This window comes from Echiichthys vipera, assembly GCF_963691815.1.
Source record: "Echiichthys vipera genome assembly, chromosome: 9".
Classification (NCBI taxonomy): Eukaryota; Metazoa; Chordata; class Actinopteri; order Perciformes; family Trachinidae; genus Echiichthys; species Echiichthys vipera.
This window is the reverse complement of record NC_139834.1, coordinates 21,627,816-21,651,280: the sequence shown is the minus strand read 5'-3', so window position 1 is coordinate 21,651,280 and position 23,465 is coordinate 21,627,816. Positions and strand designations below refer to the sequence as shown.

The 23,465-nt window shown below is 39.3% G+C and overlaps 1 protein-coding gene across 1 annotated transcript; it reads left to right on the top strand.

Moving 5' to 3' along the window:
* Positions 1-9,053: 9,053 nt before the first annotated feature.
* Positions 9,054-23,296, top strand: wrap73 (WD repeat containing, antisense to TP73). The gene is made up of 13 exons (XM_083920787.1): positions 9,054-9,192; positions 9,836-9,923; positions 10,092-10,244; positions 11,889-12,005; positions 19,211-19,283; positions 20,042-20,145; positions 20,505-20,591; positions 20,845-20,979; positions 21,439-21,516; positions 21,601-21,703; positions 21,821-21,946; positions 22,082-22,273; positions 22,870-23,296. The coding sequence occupies exons 2-13, from the start codon at positions 9,855-9,857 to the stop codon at positions 22,980-22,982; spliced, it is 1,350 nt and encodes a 449-aa protein (XP_083776913.1). The 5' UTR covers positions 9,054-9,192; positions 9,836-9,854; the 3' UTR covers positions 22,983-23,296.
* The last annotated feature ends 169 nt before the right edge of the window (positions 23,297-23,465 follow it).

Sequence of the window (23,465 nt, the reverse complement as noted above, 5' to 3'; positions counted from 1 at the left end):
ACAGACCTATGTGCTCGCAGGTGTGCTTGGTTTTATTACCTAAACCCGATCCGCGACAAGTTGAAACAGAGCTAAAACCTCCGCCGCCACTGTGTGAGCAAGCGCGTGTGTGTGTGTGTGTGTGTGTGTGTGTGTGTGTGCGTTTACTATGTGTGTGTAAGTGTTTAAGCTTCCCATCGCAGTAGCATCTGTTGTCCCCTATGGGCAGCCATCCTGGTAGCTGCCACTCAAAGCTGAGCTTTACAGGATCAAAACATTTTAGAAACACAGATAAGGGAGCCACAACAACCCTCAGTTGTCAAGATGAGTGAAACTTTAAAGGCACACTGCAATTATTGACAGTTGAGGCAATAATATTAGTTAGCACAACAAAGCAAGCCAGTTGTGTGCTCCAAAAAAAATTGGTTGATTGGTTGGTTATACGTTTATCTTTAAGTTGGAGTTCAACACAAGGGACAACAGTTCTGCAAACTCTTAATTCTTTTGTTGTGAAATGCGAGAAAGCCAACTTTCCGAGTTGGCTTAAAGTCTCACTCTCATTGTGGCTGTGCTGCCTCAAGCTGGAGTCCACACAGGTAAGCGACCTTTATAGAGGAATTTTATTTTGAGTTGTGTTGTGCCGTGTTGTACGTTGTTTGATGGAGGTGGTCTCCGTTTAAACACAAACAGATTTTCAGTCTAAGCGAAAGCTAAAGTTAAAGGGCTAACTGATGCCACTAGCTTGTCTGGGCAGTTAACTGGCCTACTATCTTCTGACTAGTTGGTATTGCGTCAATTCTAGATGTAATTCATATTAGAGATAATATCATCATAATAGTGTAGTGGAAGGAAAAAACGATTCAGCTGTATGTATCAACTATTGTGTTGGTAATAATATACCAACATGTTAGTGCTTTATTGACTGCTAAGTTTTATGCTGACTGCTGACTTTCTTATCCTAGACTGTTGAAGGTGTTTGTTTGATGAGTAGTGTCCTTAATTAATATACATTAATTGTAATTCATCTTATTGCAGTAAAATGTATTAACAATAAAAAATGGGACAAAATATTATATTGCCAGTCTTGTCAACCCTAGTCCAGTCTATTGTTTACATTGTCATTAAATGTATAAAATGTTTAAAATTGATAAAATGTATTTAAAAAATGTTTAAACATTTCTACTGACTGCATTACTAGTACCCTGCAAACTTTTATCTTTATTTTTCAGATTTAAATGAATGCAGTGCAAGTTCTGCAAGTTCACCCACGCTGTTGAAGCGGTTTGGCTGAAACACTGATGACTGCATCACAGAGGTCTCATTAGTTTGCATTTACTTGGCCCTGTTAAAAGGGATTTGATACTGATACAGTTTTAAAAAAGCACATTTTTTGAATGTACAATGCATCTTATACGTTTGATTTGATTAAAGTTATTGGTTCTAACTTAAGTTATAAAGATGGGTTACATTATAAACTATTGCAGTATGCTAAATTATTCTGCTATACTAACTTAACCAAATTTAAGTGGATTCTGTGCAAGAAATCAGAGTTATTACAATATAATAGGATAATTTAGTGGGGAGTTAACAGAAGTAAGGATTACAAGTTATTGCAATGGGAATTTATAAGTTAGTACAACTTACATTTGAGTTGACAAAAACAGAATCCAGCTTAGAATTCAACTTAAAATCGTACCAAAGTTTATTGCCTTGAAATTTTGAGATTACCCAACTTTTCTTTTTTTGCAGAGCAGAGTTTAACCCTGCTAATGAACCTCTGTGTACAGCTACTCATTAGGCAGTTAACATGTGCTCACATGTTGACATGAGGAAACAACATGACAAAAGGAAATGTTAGGCTACATGAATGAATGACATCGCATCATATGATGAACTCCAGCACTTCTAAACAATGGCAACTATGTTAAATAGAGATGAGGATGAGAGGAGGTAAAATGTGGAGTGATGTGTAAGAAGGTTGCCCCCTGTTGGAAATATTTGGCAAAGTGCAGGATTAGACTATATCATAACCCTCAAGCAGTCCACATTCCTGCAAACCTGTAGATTATATACTGTATAAATATTACATATATATATACTTAATTTAATTTAACTAATATTTTGCAGAAATCTCAGGTTAGCATCTAAACAGCCATTGCCTCATGTGGTTAGATCAACATCTCCAGGGGAACAAGTCACCATCCATCTTTCCTATATAATCAAACTTCCTAATTTAATGCTAATCAGCATAACGCCATTATACTTGGATACATATCGAATCGTACTATAATAGGCACACAGTAGTTCAAATTCAAGCAGCCATGGCCACTTGTGCCTGCATGAAAAAAATAAAGGCACAGGCTTGATTTTAAAACAACAACTCACTCTCACTCAGCACCATGAGCATGCAGACTCACTCTGTCATCTATCTGATTGCCCCCAGTTTGGAAACAGTGACCCTGAACCAAAGTTATACTAGAACTTCCACACTTCATAAGACAAACCATCTCTACTCCAGCATCATTAAGAGACCATTTTCAAACATTAAAGCCCTGAGTATGCAAGAACATAAATCAATTTGCTCTGGTCCACCTACCATGCCACACAGCATCTTAAGGCTCCTGAAAGATAAGATGGGGTGTTCCTACGAAGTCTCTGTGACCCGGCTCTCATAGGTCTGTGGTCAAGTGTGACTGTAAGAGTCGGGCTCTCCACGACCGTCTGGCCCCTCTGTGGAGCAGGACATGATGGAAGACACAGGAGCCATCCTGCCTCTCTTCTCCTCTACTTGTTTCTCTTGCCTGACTGGGCCTTCTCAACTTGCCTTGCATAGGTGCCTAACGACGGCGCTCCGCCCTCTTATTTCTGTCGTGACTACTCATTAACCAGCCAGACAGGCCCAGGCTTGCCCACTTAAAGATCAGATCAGACAGATATTCCAAAATCAGAACAGGAAGGAAACAATTAGACGTGCTAAGGAGTGACTTATGATCTCATGTTTGGAAAATAGAACAAACTGGATATCATTGTGATCCTACAAAAAAAATTGACTATCAGTAAACTAATTAAATTTTGGAGAAAAGTCATCAAGCTGAAAATGTTGTCTCCATTCATAAAAAGCATATTTCTGTGGAAGTTTCTATTTTTGGACACAAATTTGTAGGATCATAAATCATAGGTATAAACCTGAAAACACATGTGCATGTTTGTTCATGTGCACAGACACCCCCCAGCCTACAGATGGCTCTACAGTGGAGCAGCAAGGGGTCCTGGCTTGGGGTTTAATTATCCCTCCCCCAACACACAAACACACACACACACACACACACACACACACACACACACCCTTCAGTCCCTGCAGGCCACTCAGCAGGGAGATAAAGAGAGGGAAAAGGCTGCAGAGAAGAGGGAAACTCACCAACACTGGAGGGAAAAAGTGAAAGGATACAGTGTGTGTGTGTGTGTGTGTGTGTGTGTGTGTGTGTGTGTGTGTGTGTGTGTGTGTGTGTGTGTGTGTGTGTGTGTGTGTGTGTGAGTGTTTGTGCTCACAAAAGAAACCATCAGATCTGACACAGAGGAGGAAAGCACCCTTCAGGTAGTAGACATAAACTGAAGCTTCTCAAACATGAAAAGATGAACCACAAAGATAAACTGCAATTCCTACCATCACGTTGTCGTTCATGTCCCTCATTTGGTAGACGTCCATGGAGACCTCATCAGCTCTGCGGTGGCTCCCCGGGGTGCTGGTAGACGGCACTGGCCGCTCACCTGGCTGGCTGCCTGGGGGGAGCTCAAAGTAGGTGCTGTCTGGCTCCCTGTGAACGTATGACACCGGAGGCATAAAAATCGACAGAAGCTGGCAGTGTAGATGCACTGGGACATGGGGGGTGGCGGGGCCCATAGAGAAAGTGAGACTGCCAACAATATGTTTGGTGAAGAGCAGAGGCGTAGAATTTGGTAGCAATAATTTTGATCAACAAATTAAAATATAACCACTGTTGCCCATCAATGTCTAGTTAATGTATGCAATTCTTGAAATGCCAAATCTCTGTCATCTAGATATGTACAGTATGTAGGCTAAGTGAGGAAGACAAAATCTGTATACTAACAGTTCTGTGAACAAAAAAATATGAGACAAATCCCATCTCATATTTGAGGATGTGACATGACAAAATACGGAAGCTACTTTAGGTGTTAAATTGGTCAAAAGTATCTAATTTGACTGGAAAACACATTATATAATAACATTTATTGTATATGCCTAATGTTGTGTGTGTGTTTGTGCTATAACTACTAATTGTGCACTGGGGCTCATCCTAACTTGTGCCACTGCATAACACCATGGATACAAGTTGATCAAAGGGGGATGAGTTATCAAAAAATGACATATAGCACAAGGTTTTCACATGAAAAAGTAAATGATGTGCAAAGCAACAGACCGTTGTAACAAAAAAAAGTAATTTATTCAAATGGTTTTAAAGGAAGGGCATATAAGAAACTGTCTTTTTTTCTTGTTTAAAAGCTGACATAATATTTAAAGATTGCCTTTTTTTACAGTGAAGTAATCTGGAATTATCCAAGTATGAAATTAAAAGAAAAGCCTTTATATAAAAACAAAAAGTGTTATCCTCATAAAATACAGTAAAAAACTCACAGAAGGTCTGTGCAACATTAAGAAAGAATTGGAAGTACCTTGGTTAAAATAAATATAAAATATTTATGACAGGACATCATTACAGTTGAACATAAGTGGCTGAAAATGCAGATATTTGTTTGTCTTTCACTCTGTGCTTTTGATTATGTCTGCACACCAAAAACACCAAAACCTTATGCATTACATCACATAATAATAAAAACGTTCACAGGACAAAAAGTGGCCTAAAACAAAGGTATTGTTGACACTCACAGGGAGCTCCACAGGTGCTCGAAGGAGCCCCCTTCTTCAGTAACAGTGGACTGGGACATCTTAGAGGATGGGTAGTCTGGCGATGGACAGATCACTCTGCAGAGCACACACACACACACACACACACACACACACACACACACACACACACTCACACACACACACACACACACACACACACACACATCAAATGGCTAATAATGGAAAAATAATGAAATAGTTACAATGAAATAGACGTTTAACATGTTAAATAGCTACAATTGGGGAAAAAACGAATATAGGTCATTTTTTATTAAAAAAGGAGAGAAATCAATTCACACACACACACACACTCACACACAAACACACGTACACACACACACACACACACACACACACACACACACACACACATACACACACACACACACACACACACACACACACAATCCAGGTGTGATCACACCAATGTATTCCCGGTGAGATGGCGCAGGGTGTCATGGGGCCGGGGCGTGCCCAGACCTGCCTGCCTCATCACAATCCAACTCCGAGGGAAGACTTCATTCACCTTAAATCTGGATAGCATCTCAAAATAACAGCCTGAGCCTGCACTGCGACCTAAAAATGTCTTCAGACACGGAGCTATCGAAGCGAATAGCAAGCGTAACTACAGCAGATTAAGTAGAGGTATTTATCCTCTGGTTGTCCAGGAGACGCGTGTTGCAGAATAATCGCAACTATACAACATGAGAGAAAACGCGTTTGTTTTGGACAGAGCAGATGACAAAGACACGATCGGTAAAGTTTAGAAACGGAGTTACCTGCAACAGGGGGACGCACGGGCCTCTACGGTGGTTTGAGTCAGAAACACTTCGAGTTGTCAAATAAATCCGTGTCCGTCATAACCACAAATAGCCTACGCAATCAAATCAACGCTGATAAAGGGAGGTCAGTCTAATCCCATGTGCTTTGTGTCAATCGTCACATCCAACACAAAATCAAGACGTATTTGTTCGTACCAAAGTTTACTATAGCAGTTACGCACCACATTACCGCGTCATATCTCCCTAGTAACCCCTCTGAAGGAGCGCACGCGAGAAAGTGTGGCAAAGGTGCATGGTTTTAAAGACGCACGCTGCAACAAATCATCATAGGCTACAAAGCCTTTACAAACCCTTCCAGGGGAAGAGGTGACTGTTATTTGGCTGCCGGTAATCTACACTATAGCCTATGTGTAGGCTCTGTGCATAAAAGTGACTCTGTCCGTTTAAATAATTAATTTTTCTACAGGAACATTTTCTTTTCACTTTGGTCTGAATCGATTGAAGATACGCAGCTCAGTAAACATCCGAAGTGATGTCATGATTATTGGAAAACGGTTGTTTTGTTCTTCAATGTGACTGTTACCACATATACCTATAGGCCTGGATATATCTAATGAGGCTCGTCTAATAAACTTTTCATTCATGCCACATGATCCAATTTGCAACAAAAAACAAGAAGAGACATACATGTTAAAGAGGTCTGACGCACACGCCCAGGCGGACACGCGCATAATTGAGGAGTGCGGAGCTTCAGTGCAGCAGCTGTGTGGCTGCTGCAGGTTCCCGCTGTTCCCGAAGTGGGTGCCGCCGCAGAAAGCAGCTCGTCCCCCAGTGTCGCCTCGTCAGATCCCAGAGCAGCTCGTGTGTGTTTGCAGCAGGGGATCTGACAAAGCGTCACTGAGCTCTGCTCCGCACTTTGAGCAGCTTGATTGGGATTCCACCTGGACTCAGCAGACGACTTTTTCACTTACCGTGTCCTAACAGTTAGTCTGCAGCATACCGTGACCAGACATAATCACGGCTAATAGGCTTATTTATGTATTCGCCTATTACTTACTGAGGCTATGATTGGATCCGGCTTGCCTTTTCTTAATAAGGCTGGGGAAATATGAATGCGTTTTGCCTCCTATAGGCAAACATATATAGCTTTATAGCCTATATCTTTCTATCATAGAGCTTATAAAATCAAAGGATTAATATTGATATTGTTAATTTAAGTTTGATTCAAGACTAAAAAAAAAAGTCTAGGCTTGGAATTAAAGTATTTGATAAAATGAGCCTGTGAAAACAACCAAGTACAGTTGCTTTTGACTGAAATTGATTTTGGGATATTTGATTAAATGCCATTCATTGGGAAGAAATATTAGTTATGGGCTATTTTAATATAACATTATTACATTATTGTTTTCTGCTCCTTAAATATTCTACACAAAGAGCCCTGTGTTATTTCTTTGAAGCACGGCCTCTGCTGGCTCTTTGCCTAAATGTGACACCCTCCTTTTAAGTTTTGACATTGTGCTTCACTGATATTCACCTGTCTCTACTTTGTGTCTCCCCTCCCGGGTTACGGCACCCATGACAACACACACACACACACACACACACACACACAGACACACACACACACACGCACACGCACACGCACACGCACACGCACACGCACACACACACACACACACACACACACACACACACACACACACACACACACACACACACACACACACACACACACACACACACACACACACACACACACACACACACAGTGCCTTCCCAAGGGCCATTTTATACAAGAAAATACACAGTCCCAACTGAGAAGAAATTAATTTAAAAATTGTTTTAGATTCGATCCTCCACAGCCCCACGTGAAGTATTTAATATGATGATTCAAAGGACGAGGTGGTCGTTGTTGAGGTAGCCTATCATCGGGTGTTGCTCGTTATATAAAGCATGTATTTATTGAAATGAGATCGATACATGTATAATTAAATTAATATACGTTATGTAGCTTAAATAAAACACGCTTATGTGAATGGTATACAAATAATAATACTGAGCTATATTGGCTATATCTACAAATAATTAACATTTTCTCGACGTTGTTCTCTCCAAACATAGGCTACATATAGCCTATAATTTGAAAAGAAAAATCAAATTAGGGATAGTAATATTATAGTATTATTGCATCGTCTATGTCTATTAACCTATAGGGATTCATTGTAAGGATTAGGCCTACATTTTTTATTTATGTCTCGACAATTTAAACAATTTTATATAGGCTGAGAATAGGCTACATAACTCAGACCCTTAACAAATTAGCGACCTAAACTACGACCAGCTGCAAAATCACATCAACAAAATAACCAGCAAGATTTAAAACGAAGACAATCTTTTAAAATATATTTGTCTTATTAAGCTTTAGCATTTTTTTCAGACAGCATTTCTTCTCAACAACCTGCATTTGTGTCTTTTATTTTTAATTTGTCACATTTCGCAAAAACAAGAAATATGCTACCGACAAGCTGTTTTGCTTGCGAAACAATAACAACATACGACATGACATGTTAAATATCCAAATCACTGTTAGGCTACCGTATAGGCCATTAAAATAAATCAACGTACCTGAAGGTTATTACCTACTCCAATCCAAATACCCAAGAATTATGTTGCGCCGAGCACCTGCCTGTTTATTATCGAACATGCCAAGAGAGTGACCCTCCATAAACAAACAGCAACAACAACATCTGAAAAATCGACCGACTTTACAGTATAGGCCTACGATAACAGCGCCTGCAGATGATTGACTTTCCGGAGAAAGAGAATTTACTGCTAAGAAACAGAAGGGAAAAAATGATTTGCATGCTGTTCAGGGAAGTGTGAGCTTTGCTGAGGGAGACCAAGGAGGAGATGAAGCGGTTTTTCTTTTTTTTCTTTTTTTTTGCGCTGGGAGAAGAAGGGAGGCGGTAGCGCGGTTTGGGTGCACATAAGCGGGAAACATTTTCCAGCTGGTGGAGAATATAAAAAGTAATTAGGCGACATTGTCCGGTACACTCACACTAAAATCTATATTTGTGTGAATAAAACACAGTCCTAACCCAACGATTAATGATGAAATAAACTGTAATATATGAGGATCTTAGAAAAACAAAGGCGAATATATTAGAATACAAAATGCTAAATCTCAGGTTGATTTGCCTGTTATTTAAAAAAAATACATATATATTGTTGCCCACAAGACTATATTTAATTTGGTAAGCACACGCACACACGCATCAAAAAAGCGAAACACAATACTGGACTACATTTCCCACAAGGCAAGCGCACAGCAGACGCGCGCTGATTGGACAGTACCCGTATGTCGTCTAGGCTCCACACAAACAAACTAGCAACAGTTACTCCAACAGACCTGTGTCCCAAAGACAATCATGTGAAGAAGAAAACTTTTCCAATCTGCCTGCGGGACTTTTCTCTCGTCTCTCATGCAACTGAAACATAGTTGAGGTAAGTTTTACCATTGAGAGTGAAGATACGGAAGATTTGCAACGTGCTAAACTGCTAACACGTAACACTGCGTTGAATGTGTCCAATGACAGCTAACAGCTAACTTCCCCGCGATAACATGTAACGTTAAGCTGGTGTTCTTGTCTCTAACTACTTCATTGTATTACGTAGAATATGCGGATAGTAAGACGACAAAATGGCAACCATGTCGCAGTTTTAGACTGGGTTTAAAGGTGGTTTTATCTTCCTTTGGCTGACTTAATTTAGTTGCGACCCAGATAGCTAAGCTAACTTGTGTGCCGGTAACGTTAGCTCGGTTCTTTATGTCGAGGTTGTGTTTTGAAACTGGCTTAATCAGTTTTTTACGTAGTTCTTTTCTAAATTCATCGACTATTTCTTAAATCCGTTTCTTTGTCTGTGTCGCGCGCGCGTGTGTGTGTGTGTGTGTGTGTGTTTACTGTGTGAAGTGTGTTTATTTATTGGACTTATGGTGCCACCACGTGTTAACATTTGGGAACTACACACGTTGATTTGAGTAGGCTGGGAGTCAAAAGTCCATCTCTTATGCAGTTAAATGTTTAAAGAAACCCACCTGGCCTTTTCTTTTTAATGTCATGATAACTACAACGCTTTTCTTGTGTAGGAACAGTTGTGGTGGTAAGATGAATTTCTCTGAAGTGTTCAAGCACTCCAACCAACTCTGCAAAGTTTCCCCAGATGGGAAATTTTTGGTAAGTGGCTTAGTTTAAAAAAAAAAACTATTTTTGTAGTAAAATGCAGTAGAATAATAATGTTTATTTTTATTTAAGTCTCATAGTTTCCAGTTAGACGTAGATACAAGTGCAGTGTGTTAAGTAGTCTTGTTCTTCCTGACATCTCTCTTTGACTTTACTCATCAGGCTACCTGTGTGCAGTACAGGCTTGTTGTACGAGACGTGAGCACCCTGCAGATCCTGCAGCTCTACACTTGCCTAGACCAGATCTCCCACATGGACTGGTCTTCTGACTCTCTCTTTATCCTCTGTGCTATGTACAAGAGAGGACTGGTACAGGTGAGCTCTCAGAATAGGACAGTTATGTGAGTATGTGACTCAGCATGTAGTGTAAATGCTTGTGGTCAGTCACATACTTGATAGGTCGCAGTCAGTCTCACTTTGATAGATTTATGTTGTTAGAGGTGATATGATTAATTGATGAATTCATTGTTATTTTTATTGGCAGAAAATGTTTAACGTAATGTTCCCTTTCTTTATTATATTACTACAAATGGAATACTTTGACCATCAGCCAGTTAATATAAACAATATGATGGCATCTCCGTAGACTTCAATAGCTTATGTTAGTCATTTGCTGTGAGAGTTTGTGTTATTTTTGACACTTAATTGATTTAACTATAAACTAAGTGATTGAATAAATGATTGAGAGCTGAATTAATTGACTAAAATGTTTTGTTACAGCCTTATTTTTTTATCATATAGTATTGCCCAAGCATAACACCAGATTCCTATTGCTCAATAGTCAAGTAACTTTTTTTTATATGTTTTTAATTGTAAAAAAAACAGTTTGCAGACGTATTTGAATAGTTCTTTGTGACAAATTAGGATAAAGTAATGTTTCTGAGTCAATGAAAAGAAAGTATAGAAAATGTGTATTATTAATAATTTATTTGATTAAAGTATCATTAAGGCATTTGAATCTAGATTGGATTTTACAGGATTGGAATAAAAAGGGTGTTTTTTTTTTTTTTTGCTTTCTTTCTGATAAACAAGAGGCTTTTTTAAATATGACATGAAATGCCATTTGGATTTGATTATGAACACTTTGTTGCATTAATAAATGCCTAAAGGGCCTTTGTTCATACTGATCATGCATCCTGTGATAACAAAATGTAGAAATCATTTGATCAAATGCAAAAACTAATTTAGTTTCAAAACAAACATTTGGTGTTTTCACTGATGGGGTTTGAATCATTTTCCATATAAATTCCACTTACAGTAAATATTGCCTTTTTTTACATGACGTTTCCTTTTTGAGAGTGATATTCTGTAAAACAATTTCATGTTAACTACTTTACAGCATTGCAGATATATTTGTTTTTTTAAATTCACAATCTAGCTACAAAAGGCTTTGTCTTTTTTATTGAATGAATTTCACCATGTTGTCATGTCACCAGAAAGCTGTCCCAGAGGCTGCTGTTTCAAATGACATTTAAGAACAACAAGAAAGGCATCATGCCACTTCACTTATCATTCTTTTACACATTTCCTGAATATAAAGACCTATGTCATTTGATGAACCAATCTATTTATTTCACTTGAATTTTTAAAAATCTAAAATATCTAAATTATAAACATGTTCTTTTATTGATTCATCATGAAAATATTGCTTTTTTTATTGCTTTTTTATTAATGTCCATACAGTGCAACCTAGTTGACACACTAAGCTTGTATTAATTACGTTTTTTAAAGAGCTGCAGTGGTGAAAGTTATGCATACTAGTGTAAAATCACTTTTATGCGCATCACAGCGCCTTACCTTTGAAGGGGTATCCAGTGCCAGTCTTTCATGGTTTCCGGTGTTTAATGGTTTCTTACAGTTTGAAATGAACTTTAGGCAGATGAAGGATGTCTGAGGGATGTCACTAGTGAAGGCTGGTTGCTGTCCTTCTTTTCTTTCACACTCTGTCTTTTTCTTCAGGTGTGGTCGCTCGAACAGCCGGACTGGCACTGTAAGATTGATGAGGGCTCAATAGGACTAGTCTCCTCGCGCTGGAGTCCAGACGGCCGTCACATTCTCAACACCACTGAGTTCCATGTAAGTGTGAAGTTGGTGCGTGCATGGGTGCATGCATTCGTACGCATGGAAGTGTGTTTATGTATATGCTTGTCTGGTTTCATCTGTTGCTGGCCCACAAGGAAGGGGGACCTGAAAATAGCCAGACACCAGAGCCTGTCTTGACCACCCCTACCCTCACCCTCCCACCCCCCACCTGCTGCATGTATTCAGCCTGATTTCATAGCTCCTTTCCTGTTAGCATCCTGTCATACATAGGTCTCAAGTACCTCTGGAACATGGGTGTGATGTGTATGTTCCCTTACAGTGTAGGTCTGGTATTTTTTGCCAGTCTATTAAAGATGTTCAACAGTGAAGAATAAAGCTTTTTAAAAAAGCAGTGATGAGGTAGATTGCTCCACAAATCTACTGCCACTGTGCAAAATAGTCTAGTGGGAACTGTAGTTGTCTCAATGCAGTGACATAAAATCACAAACATAAACTAAACAATGTTATGCATATGGGGTGGGGGATTCCAAGCTGAACTTGACCTGAGCTTGGCTAGTCGCATGTACATAAATAAATCAATCAACATATTATAGCGAGACTGATACTGGACGTTTGAGGCTGATGCCGATCTTTATAAAATCAGATTTTTCTCGACTGCAATTCTCTACTGTGCACCAATGTATATGTCATAAACAAATATTGGAAATAATGGGGTTTTGAAGCCATTGAACTTTATCATTTCAGAATTCTGGAAATGCTTAAAATAAAAATACACATGAAAAAAAAAATGTTGGAGGGCTTCGAGCCTCTTTCCAGACATGTTTTAAAGTTTATTTAAAATATTCTTCTACGATTTAATATTTTGTATGACATGATTTAGTACAAAAACCAAAAACAACAAAAAAAACAACAACCTGAAAAGCGGCTGGAAGCACATCAACCTTTTCTCCCTCAGTGAGAAATTCTGGATCTGGCTTTGCCCCGCCCACCCTGCTGCTCTGCTCGCACTTTGCTTGAGACTTGTTCGATTACTACATTCTAGCATCTCCCTGAGGTTTAATCAACATCCTGCCCAGAGTGCAGGTACAGAAACAGTCACGGAACACCACTGAACACCACTGAACACGATTATCTTCAGCGTTGTTTCATTTGTGATGCCTTAGGTTGAAAATCAGTTTTTTTTTTTTATGATAACTTCTTTACTTTCTCTACTATGGAATGCGGAAATCGTATTGTTATAAACTGGGAATTTAAAACAATCAAAGTGTCTATACTTTTGACACTTTATTATGTAATTCAAAGAGAACCATGAAGGACCAAGAATCAAATCTTAAGAAACACCATCTGCAATATTAGATCAAGTTTTGCAGTACTACGTGTTTCTTTTGCAAAATAATACAAGTACAGCAATGCTAGTTAAGTTGTTGCAGCCTCCTCTTGGGATGCCATGCTTTCAAAATATCTGTCATCTCTCATTAGTGGGCAAATTCTTTCATACCATAATATTGACTCTCTAATATAATAAGGGTACACATAATCACATTTACCAGCTGAAATACTTATACTACTATCATGTAAAAAGCTGACACTATTGATTACTTCTGCCAAAAACAGGCTCATGAAAAGAGTCAGGAGATGGGGAATGTTGTTTATAACGGTCTGCAGAATGAAACACAGACTAATAAAGCTGCATTTAGTTCCATTCTATGCCTCTTGACTCCTGGTTTAAATTCACTTTATAGTAAGCACGTGTCATAAGGGGTGAGAAGCTATAGCAGCTACTCTCAAGCCATGTGGAATATGATGGGGGCACCGTGGTGGTCTGCGTCTGTCATGCTGAACCTGACTCCAGGAATCGTTTGACAGGTGTTGTGGCCCAACACACAACTGTGTCTGGTCTGGAGAAGGGTGCAGGGAGTGCAAGTGTCTGTGGCATGTCTGCTTTGTGTCTGTCTGCATCTTCAAAAAAAGAAAAGAAAGGAATGGAGGCTCCTTCCGCAAGAACATATATTATCTGCATATGACACTATAGCTTACAGTGGGTCTTAGAGAGTGTGACTTGCCTTTCAGTCATCTTATGTTTGCACATGAATAGTCAAGTTCAAATAATCAATATCAAAAGCATTTTTTCAAATGTTTCTAATGACCCCTCACAACCACTTTGAACTTTCTACTGTCATTCATTCCTAAAACGAGTAGTTCAACAACAGACACATTTTTGGCAACTATTCTTATAGCCGATGAATTGTCTCAGTCAAAACAAGTTTGATGATTTTGAGCTTTAGGAAGTTTTCTGAAATTTCACAGAACAAATGGTTTATAGAGAAAATAAGTAGATCAATCGATTTAAAAGAAACTTTTTAGTTCTTGCAGCCCTAAACCACTGTTTCCTAAAACACATTTTGATCTTTTGTGGAGCTTGTTTCCAACCTTTGCTATTCGTTTCTAAAGATAGGTTATCCTGTACTAGTTGTATCACTGGAAAATGATGTACAAAGGTGGACGGAAGTCGAATAATGACACTAACTGCTTTATTCAACCTAGCAGAAGTCTAAACTTTAAGTCTACACTGGGAATGGTAATTGAATTCGGTTTTAACTAACCACTCAAAATCAATATTTCTGGTCAAGAGCTCTGAGAAAACAGATGTCGAGGCCTGACACAAAATGTTATGAACATATTATATAACATATCATTCGTCATTCCCCATGGCCAATCATGGCCCTCCATCAATGATATATTGGAAATCTGTACATTTTGTGGTATAACGGTGACACGCTTTTCATGGTAGTTCACCCTTCAACATCCTCTCACCTTTGCTGTTAAAAACATACTTACTTTACTTACTGTCCTTATCATCACCTGGCTAAATATGAGCAACTGCTAACAGTTAATGACCATCCTTTAGTAGTTGAGGTTGAAAAACTAATTCAACAGAGGCAAAGTAGGCAATGGCTACTGCATTGCCAGGGGGCCGCCTGAACTTACCTTCACCCCAGCCCAACATTTCATTAAGGCTGTGCCAGACGGGTGTTGGTGTCAGGTTTGAATTTCAGCCCCACTCATAAACAGCCTGCTATATTAACTTGTTTAGGGACAGCTGCCTATGGTGTGGATCGTGCCAGTGTGTGTTTGTCTGTCTGCGTCAGTAAATCTGCTTGTGTGTGTGTGTGTGTGTGTGTGTGTGTGTGTGTGTGTGTGTGTGTGTGTGTGTGTGTGTGTGTGTGTGTGTGTGTGTGTGTGTGTGTGTGTGTGTGTGTGTGTGTGTGTGTGTGTGTGTGTGTGTGTGTGTGTGTGTGTGTGTGTGTGTGTGTGTGTGTGTGTGTGTGTGTGTGTGTGTGTGTGTGTGTGTGTGTGTGTGTGTGTGTGTGTGTGTGTGTGTGTGTGTGTGTGTGTGTGTGTGTGTGTGTGTGTGTGTGTGTGTGTGTGTGTGCGTTTTCATATTATGGGTAAGAACCTCTTTTCCAGGCAACTAGAAATGCTCTTGAACCTTTCCTCAAAGGCCTCTAGGACGAACTACAATGTGTTTTGAGGCAGACAAGGTTAAAAAAAAGTGTGTTCAAATATGGTATGGTGCCATGTAACAAATTTAATAGAAAGTCTCATTGCTGAAACATAGCCTCTGTGTTCTGAGACTCAACGCAAGTTGCGTCCTATTTGAATTCCCATAATTTATCTTAGGACCTCACAAAATGCCACTCACACATTCATGTTAATCCACCTTTACCAGCTGAGGGCTGATAAACTCGGGGATGTGTGTGTGGGGGGGGGGACTCAAGCCAAGGACATCTTTGAGCTTGACTTCTCTAATGGTTTTTACATTGTTTGGATCAGATTAGCAGTAGCATTCTTGGCCAGTTCTGTTGGAGTCTTGTTCTGTGTAGCATTGTTGGCAATAGCGCTACTGGACTAAACTGCAAACGTAGGCAGCTGCTACACTGCAACAAGGGACAATAGCTTACCCATACCTATGTGTCTGCTGCGAGAGGCTCCAGTTCCTTGGTAGAATCATGAGGCTGTAACAGGAGAAATAGGCTATATTGGTTTGAGATGGCTTCCTATGTGGAATGCTTGCAGTCTAATCCTCTGCTGACAGATAGGCCTATATGGCATCAAATGCACTCGCCCATTCTCTCGCATTCACATAGGCAAGAATGGCTGATAGATATGTTTTATTCCAAGGTGCTGTCAGTAATTTTGATCCCCAACTGATGATAGTTATCATGTTGCCCAAAGAGAAACCTGTTTGAAGCCCCCTGGTTCTGTGGTTTTCTGTGCTTATGAATACTTGGTAATAGATACTAAGTGGATGTGATGGTAGAAATAAGCTGCAATTGTCCCATTTGGCAGTGTCTTATGAAGATTGTCGTCATAACATGTCAAGTGAAGTTTACTTTTACAGCTCTTAATCACAGTTACAGTCTCAAAGGGCTTTGCAACAGCCATATTATGAAACAATAATTCACAGACCATCCATCGCTTTTTAAAAAGCTCTCACAAGCACAAAATTTGGTAAAAATCTGGATGAACCTTAGGAAACATCTCCTAATGGGGAATCATTGTACATGTAGTGATCAAAACAATAATAAACAATACTCAAATGTACTCATCTGTAATTACAGCCGGTACTGATCACCAGTCGCAGTTATGCTAACCCCGGCACACACATGCATTTTTCCATCTCTGATGGATAAACAGCAGCTGTTGTAGTGGAGTTTTGACTTTTCACGCCACCCTCAAGTCCCTAGCCCCCATCCCCAAGCTGCTGCTCACCTTTGGTGAGGATACTCCATCTAAAGTGTAGCTTTACTCACTAAGGATCTTATTGCATACACCACCCCACATGGAGAAGTATTTCCCAACTATTTTCTTCAGGCTAACTTTCCTCCACCCAGTTTAAAGTTACACTGCCTTTCGCGTCTTGATCTTCCCGCATCCCCTATGTAGTTGGTTCGTGTTTGAGCAGTGTTGATTGTGGTTGCCATGGCACCACGTCTGAGGGGATGTCCAAGAAGTGTGCAGTGAGGTGTTATTACAGGGTCTACACAGCTGGATGTCTTGACCAAACAGGAGGGTCAACACTTCAGCTCAGTTAGGTGACAGACTTGGCCCAGTTCAGATGTCTGTCTGCACACTATGATGAAAGTCTTGTCACTTCAGTAGTTTTAGCTCGGGACATTCACAAATGTAAAATGCAGAGTTAAGGGTAGGCTTAAATTTGAATGGCCATATTACTTTTTGAATAATTATTATTTATTATTATTATAATGTATATCTATCCAGAATAGCTGTGACGGTGACAGAGAATTTCAAAATAGTGCAAGCTGTTTTTGCTCTGTTACAAGCTTGACTCTTTGTGTGCAGACATTGATTCTATGGAAAACAAAGTGTCTAAATTTGTAATTCTGATTTTGTTCAGCTTAGTTATTTATCATTTCTGTCGAGACAACTACTTGTTTTCCTCATAGAAAAATAATGCATTGAACAGTTTTCTTGGCTACTGTGCATATCTAGTTTGTTCAACATTTTCACATCTTAACATCCAAATGATGATCACTGATCAGACAAGGCTTTATGCACTCACATTATAATTCCTTATTGTAGGCTGTAAAGGAAGCAATGACTGCCATGCTTTAAATGCATGGCAGTCATTGCTTCCTTAATGTTGCAGTGTTTTGCCTTAATATTTGCATTGTTAGTCATGACTGCTGTCATGGGTTGTGTTTAGAGAGAGTGAACCAAACAAGCCAAGTCTATGTTGTGCACCATCAGGAAAGCAGCCCTCACTATTGAACTATGTCAAACTACCAAATTGTTCACAACACAGTGGCCTGTAGAAATTTATTGCAGATATATACTGTATCTGTATGCATTTGTGGACTGTCACTCTTGTCCTGTTATGTTAACAGTGAGATTGCAATGTCCCAAAGACATTGGAGGGCACTATATAACACATACCAAGCCTTGAGTCAAAATATGTTGCCACCTGCTTGTGTTGGCATCAGTCTTGTTGAAATGAGACTGGTGGGTATGTGAGTGACTGCTGTCAAAACTGTAGATTAACACATATGGTCTCTTTATTAGACTCAGATTTTTTTTGGCACTGTTTCTCATGTGAGAATGTACACAACTTGCTGGCTACTCACTGTTAATTTGTCAACATTGTCTTACATTACCTCAGTGGAGTGGTCCTATTTTCCTTCTGTGTCAAGATGTTTTTTTGGATCTGTTAATGTAATATGTGCTTAAGTCCAAATTGAATCAGTATAATCTCTTTTTATCCCTGTCAGTGAATGCGACCATTACACATACGTGTTCATTCCCTGTGAAAACAGAGACTCTACAGGACCATCTGTCCACTGATGAATGGGTTCCATGTCAGAGCCTCGTGTCCTCCACAGAGATTTATCATAGATCTCTTCAAAGATATAAGGCACTCTGTCCACAGCCGTTAAAGGGCATGATGGACCATGCTAGCCTGTGTGATAGTCTTTGGTATTAGAGCCCTCATCAGGCTTAGTAGCGGCCTGGTTGATTGAGCTCTTAGTTATCACTGTTGACACCCAGTCTCATACACAACACTTATAAGTCTGATAAGTCGACTGAAGATTAGTGATTGAACTGATCTCATATAGACTTAAGTCTTAGTCTTGTAGAGAGGGTGTCTGGTTCAAAGTGGCTTGTAAAACCGCATTTTGCTTCAAACCTCCATTGTTCCATTTGATTCCTTATATACTGTATGTGTTATTGAGTAGACTGCTTTATCAGAATGGCTGATATTGTTATCCAATTTTAGCTTATGACACATACTGTATTGCTATCACTGTAATACGTCTGGTAAGTGACAAGAAGTAACAGACACAAATCTCAAAGATATGTTTTTGAAAGTGAGCAACACCGTTTCTAAATTACTCCGTTTTATCCACTAGAGAGCACTGAAACATTAATTTCTAATTGTAAAACGTCTCACCCAGTGTATATATCTTGGTCATTATTATTTGATAACATTTAAATGATCCTTTTTGTTTGATGTGTCTGGTATATTGTTATTTTATATATATATTTTAAATCTGTCATAAATATAGCTGTATCGGCCTCAATGATCCAGTATTTCTCAGGCTCTAACTTGGATACATTTATGCCCTTTGTGCTGCCTGGCAGTATGGTGGGCTTGTCATACTTTCACTTGCGAGATAATCCATAATGATGTTTCCCTCTTTCCTCTGATGCCTTGACAGCTGAGAGTCACCGTCTGGTCCCTGTGCACGAAAGCTGTGTCTTACATCAAGTATCCCAAAGCATGTCAGAAGGGTCAGTATGAAAATAATATTGTTTTATTTATTTTCATGTGGCTTATGAGTGCATATGTATTATCAGGAGCACCTGAGGGCAGGGCCAGTGGTCTGAGCCCCTCTGCATGAATCACATGCCGTGCTTTACCTAGTGGCGCGGCCCTGGGTATGAGGCCAAACTATGGTTGTCTTTGCTGACAGCTGTGCCCCTCTTCAGTAAATGGGGCATGCTCTTCATAACAGGCCTGTCAGCAGCTTGGGGATAAATGATTGTCCATGACTCTCCCCATTTTCCGCATGCAATACAATGTCCCTCTGGGACCCATATATCCTTTAAACCGTCATATAAATAATATGGCCATGATAGTTGCATACCACCGACTCGATGGTGCCAAAGTGTCAAATAATCACATTGGATGAAATAAACAGGCTACGTGTTCATTTATAAAAATACATCATGTTTTGTTTTTTTGTCCATCCAAGGTTTTGAACAGTTGAAAATGTTATTCACTGTGCCATTGTATTTGTTTTATTCCATTAATAAAGTGGGAAAAACCCAAATATATAAACCGTTTGATTGTTTGATACATCCTTTTCAAGAACTATACTGTACTAACCAAAATGTCTTTCGAGGTTGATTTCTATTGTTTTTCTTTAACATACTATAATTTTTAGTTCAACTCTGCTGTTAGTGTCATTGTCATTGTAAGATCTTTAACAATCACTTGTGATTACCTGGTTTAATTATGACTTCCTTTCCTAATTTTTCACCCACAGGTATAGATTTCAGCAGAGATGGCTGCTATATGGCCTTGGCTGAACGACGTGACTGCAAAGACTATGTCAGTGTATTTGTGTGTGACGACTGGCATTTACTCAGGGTAAGTTGGACATTCATATTTTTTTTAGTTTTATGGCCATTTGAGTAAAGTTAGCAATAGTTGAAGAAATCTAAATGCAGGTGACCTAAAACAGGATTTGCATTGCACTATGCCACATAGAAATATCCATTCTTTGAAAAAGTCATTGACCAAGATGGAGCATAAAGTTTCTCTGTTCGAGGTGCTGTGCAGATGTATTCATAGACACATTTTTATTCAAGCTTGACGACATCAGAATCACCAAATCACTAAGGAATTTTACTCCTTTTTTTAAGGAAGATTTTGTACAAATTAATGTATATGTGTTTTCTGTAAATATGTTATGTAAACTAATTTGATTTGATAAAATTCTGACACAGCATTTTGAGACTGAGACACAGGACCTGGCAGGGTTGGAGTGGTCTCCCAATGGCTGTGTGCTGGCAGTGTGGGATAGCTGTCTGGAGGTGATTCATTTACACATTTACGAAGTGTATCTATTTACAAAGCTGCCATTTGTTTATAATTTGGTACTAGCTACAAAAAAAAACACCCAGCAAAATCCTATTGTAACAGAACTGTTAAATAAGTGACACACTTAGTGTGTTCCTAGAAGGAATCAGCGGTTATTGTGAGGCATGAGCCTTTATTGTCAAAGTACAATTGACCAAAGTGTTTGTGTTCGTGTCCGTGTGCACGTGCGCGCGTGTGTGTCCACAGTACAAGGTGATGCTGTATTCTTTGGATGGTCGGTTGCTGTCGACCTACAGTGCTTATGAGTGGTCGCTAGGTGTCAAGTCTGTGACCTGGAGCCCCAGCAGCCAGTTCTTGGCCATTGGAAGCTATGATGAAAAAGTATGGACAAACACTCAAAAAATCATGGCTGAAATGTATGAAAATAAGATATCACATTATAGCAAGTACTTGTAATAAATATTACAGCCACGTGTCTTAAAAGAGTACTCCACTTCTCTGACATTGTCAGACTCACGATGGACAGAAATAATTTATTTTAATTTCACTCATTCCTCTTCCTTGTCAAAACCATAGACTGTATATATATATATATATATATATATTTCCTCCCACTGTACAAAAGTGTAACCAAAATATCTAAAATACGGGCACTGCCATTTTGAACATACTTTGAAGTGTAAAATTGGTTCCTCTTTAAGAAATGTATTGATTAATTTCAGCAAATAAATGCTAGTATAATCTAAATGACAAACATCTTTATATCTGGTTTGTGATTTGTTTTATTATCAGTATCGTTACAAAGTAAATGACAAAAAATCTTTATTACCCTCATTTCAGGTGCGCATCCTCAATCATATCACATGGAAGAAAATCACACAGTTTGAGCACCTACCAATCGTCAACAACACAAAAGCAGTGAGTATTTTCCAGTCTACATGATGAGCCTTTAAGGCATTGCAGTTGCAGCATCCAGTTATTAACTGTTTGTTGTGCTTCAAGGTTGCATATAAGGAAGTGGAGAAAAGGCTAGCTGTTGGCAGTGATGACCTATCGCTACACGACATCACAATTGGCACCAGCCTTTTCAACACCCAGAGCAAATGTATGTCAGCTTTTAAAAGAAATAGTCTAAAAGCTTCTGTTTGACTTAAGCTGCTGAGGTCAAGTAACCCACTTTGTCTAATCACACACTGTCATTCGTTGTTGTTGCCTATTCCAGATGAGATCTGCCCAACCCCAGTCCATATTCCTGTTGTAAAACCAGACCCCGAACGAGCCAACCCCAAGATCGGTGTCTCTACTATGGCATTCAGCTCAGACAGTCGCTATCTGGCCACTAAAAACGGTAAGACTTCAAAGCTTTTCACTTTTACCTTCACTGGGAATCTAAGGGGACTGTCTTGTATGTATTATTTTAAACTTATTTTTGCTGCAATGCTGTTCTTCTCGCTGAACCTTGCATGTGTTTCTCTGACTGTAGACAACATGGCCACTGTTGTCTGGGTGTGGGATATGCAGAAGATGAGCCTGCAGGCTGTGCTTGAGCAGACATCGGCTGTGCGTTGCTTTCAGTGGGACCCCCGACGTCCCCGGCTGGCACTGTGTACAGGCAACACAAAACTCTATCTCTGGTCCCCGGCAGGCTGCGTTTCTGTCCAAGTCCCCACTGAAGGTAACAATTAGGGCCACTAAGAATTAAAACTGTCTAGCAGGAATAACAGCTCCTCATTATGGTGTTCTCAAATTTAGAAGAGGGCCAGTGCACTAATGTATTTCTCTAACGTCTAAGCCTAACACAGCTGCACAAGGCAACTTCTGCATACTGACAACAAACTGTCACTGTTTCACTCTGAAGGACACACACCTGGAACTAATGTTATATGACATTCGCTTGATCCCAGTTAAATGCATGAAAGGTCAAGGTTAAGAATTGTTTTTAATTTTATAATTCTTCCTGTGCAAAGGAGATAGCCCACCAGTGATCAAATGTTAGAATTTAAAAATGCAAGCAGAACAAATCTGTGGTATGTCAGTTTTTACCTCTGTGATTCTCTACGATTGCTGTTCAATTTGATTCAGCCTGAAAGGTGTGTTTTCCTTGTTTTAAATAGAAAAGAACTTAAAAAATCAGTCGGTATTGTGCAAAATCAAAATGAATAAGGGTTACAAACTGAATATTGAATGTGGATTCTTAAAATGCAAAGTGTTGTTTTTTTTGTACGTGTAGATACTATGTCATCACACTTGCCCCTCTCTCTATCCTGCCAGGTGGTTTCCAGGTTCAGTCACTAAACTGGCACTGCAATGGAGACTCTCTGATCCTGCTCGGGAAGGATCAGCTGTGTTTGTGCTTCATGGACACTGACCAGGAGGACAAGTAAAACCCACCAAAACACAGGTCCTTAAGATCAACCGGATTACAAGTCTGGCTTATTTAGCCATACACACTCGGCTGGGAATGTGTTAAGATATTGACGAAAAGACTGGTGGAAACACTCCTCCTCCAAATCATAACTTCCACATGCTGAACTGCAGTTGCTCGCCAACATTTTAAGGCCCTCAGTGCAGGTTACTGGGATGTTCCTTTTTTTGTCAGGTTGAAAACATGTTGAACCTGTGATGACATTCCTCCTGAGTGAATGGATAAATATGAACTTCTTAAATAACCAAATGCGTACTAAAGCACTAGTTTCAAACACTGTGAGAGATAGAAGATTACAAAGTCATAGATTTCACTGTACTTTTGATTTTAAATATTTTATATGTGTTTTAGCTTGAAATTGTGTATTTATTTTGAATAAATTTTGTCATTAAAAGTGCATCTTTAGGCAAGTTACGAAATTTATTTCAAAAACTTTCAGTTA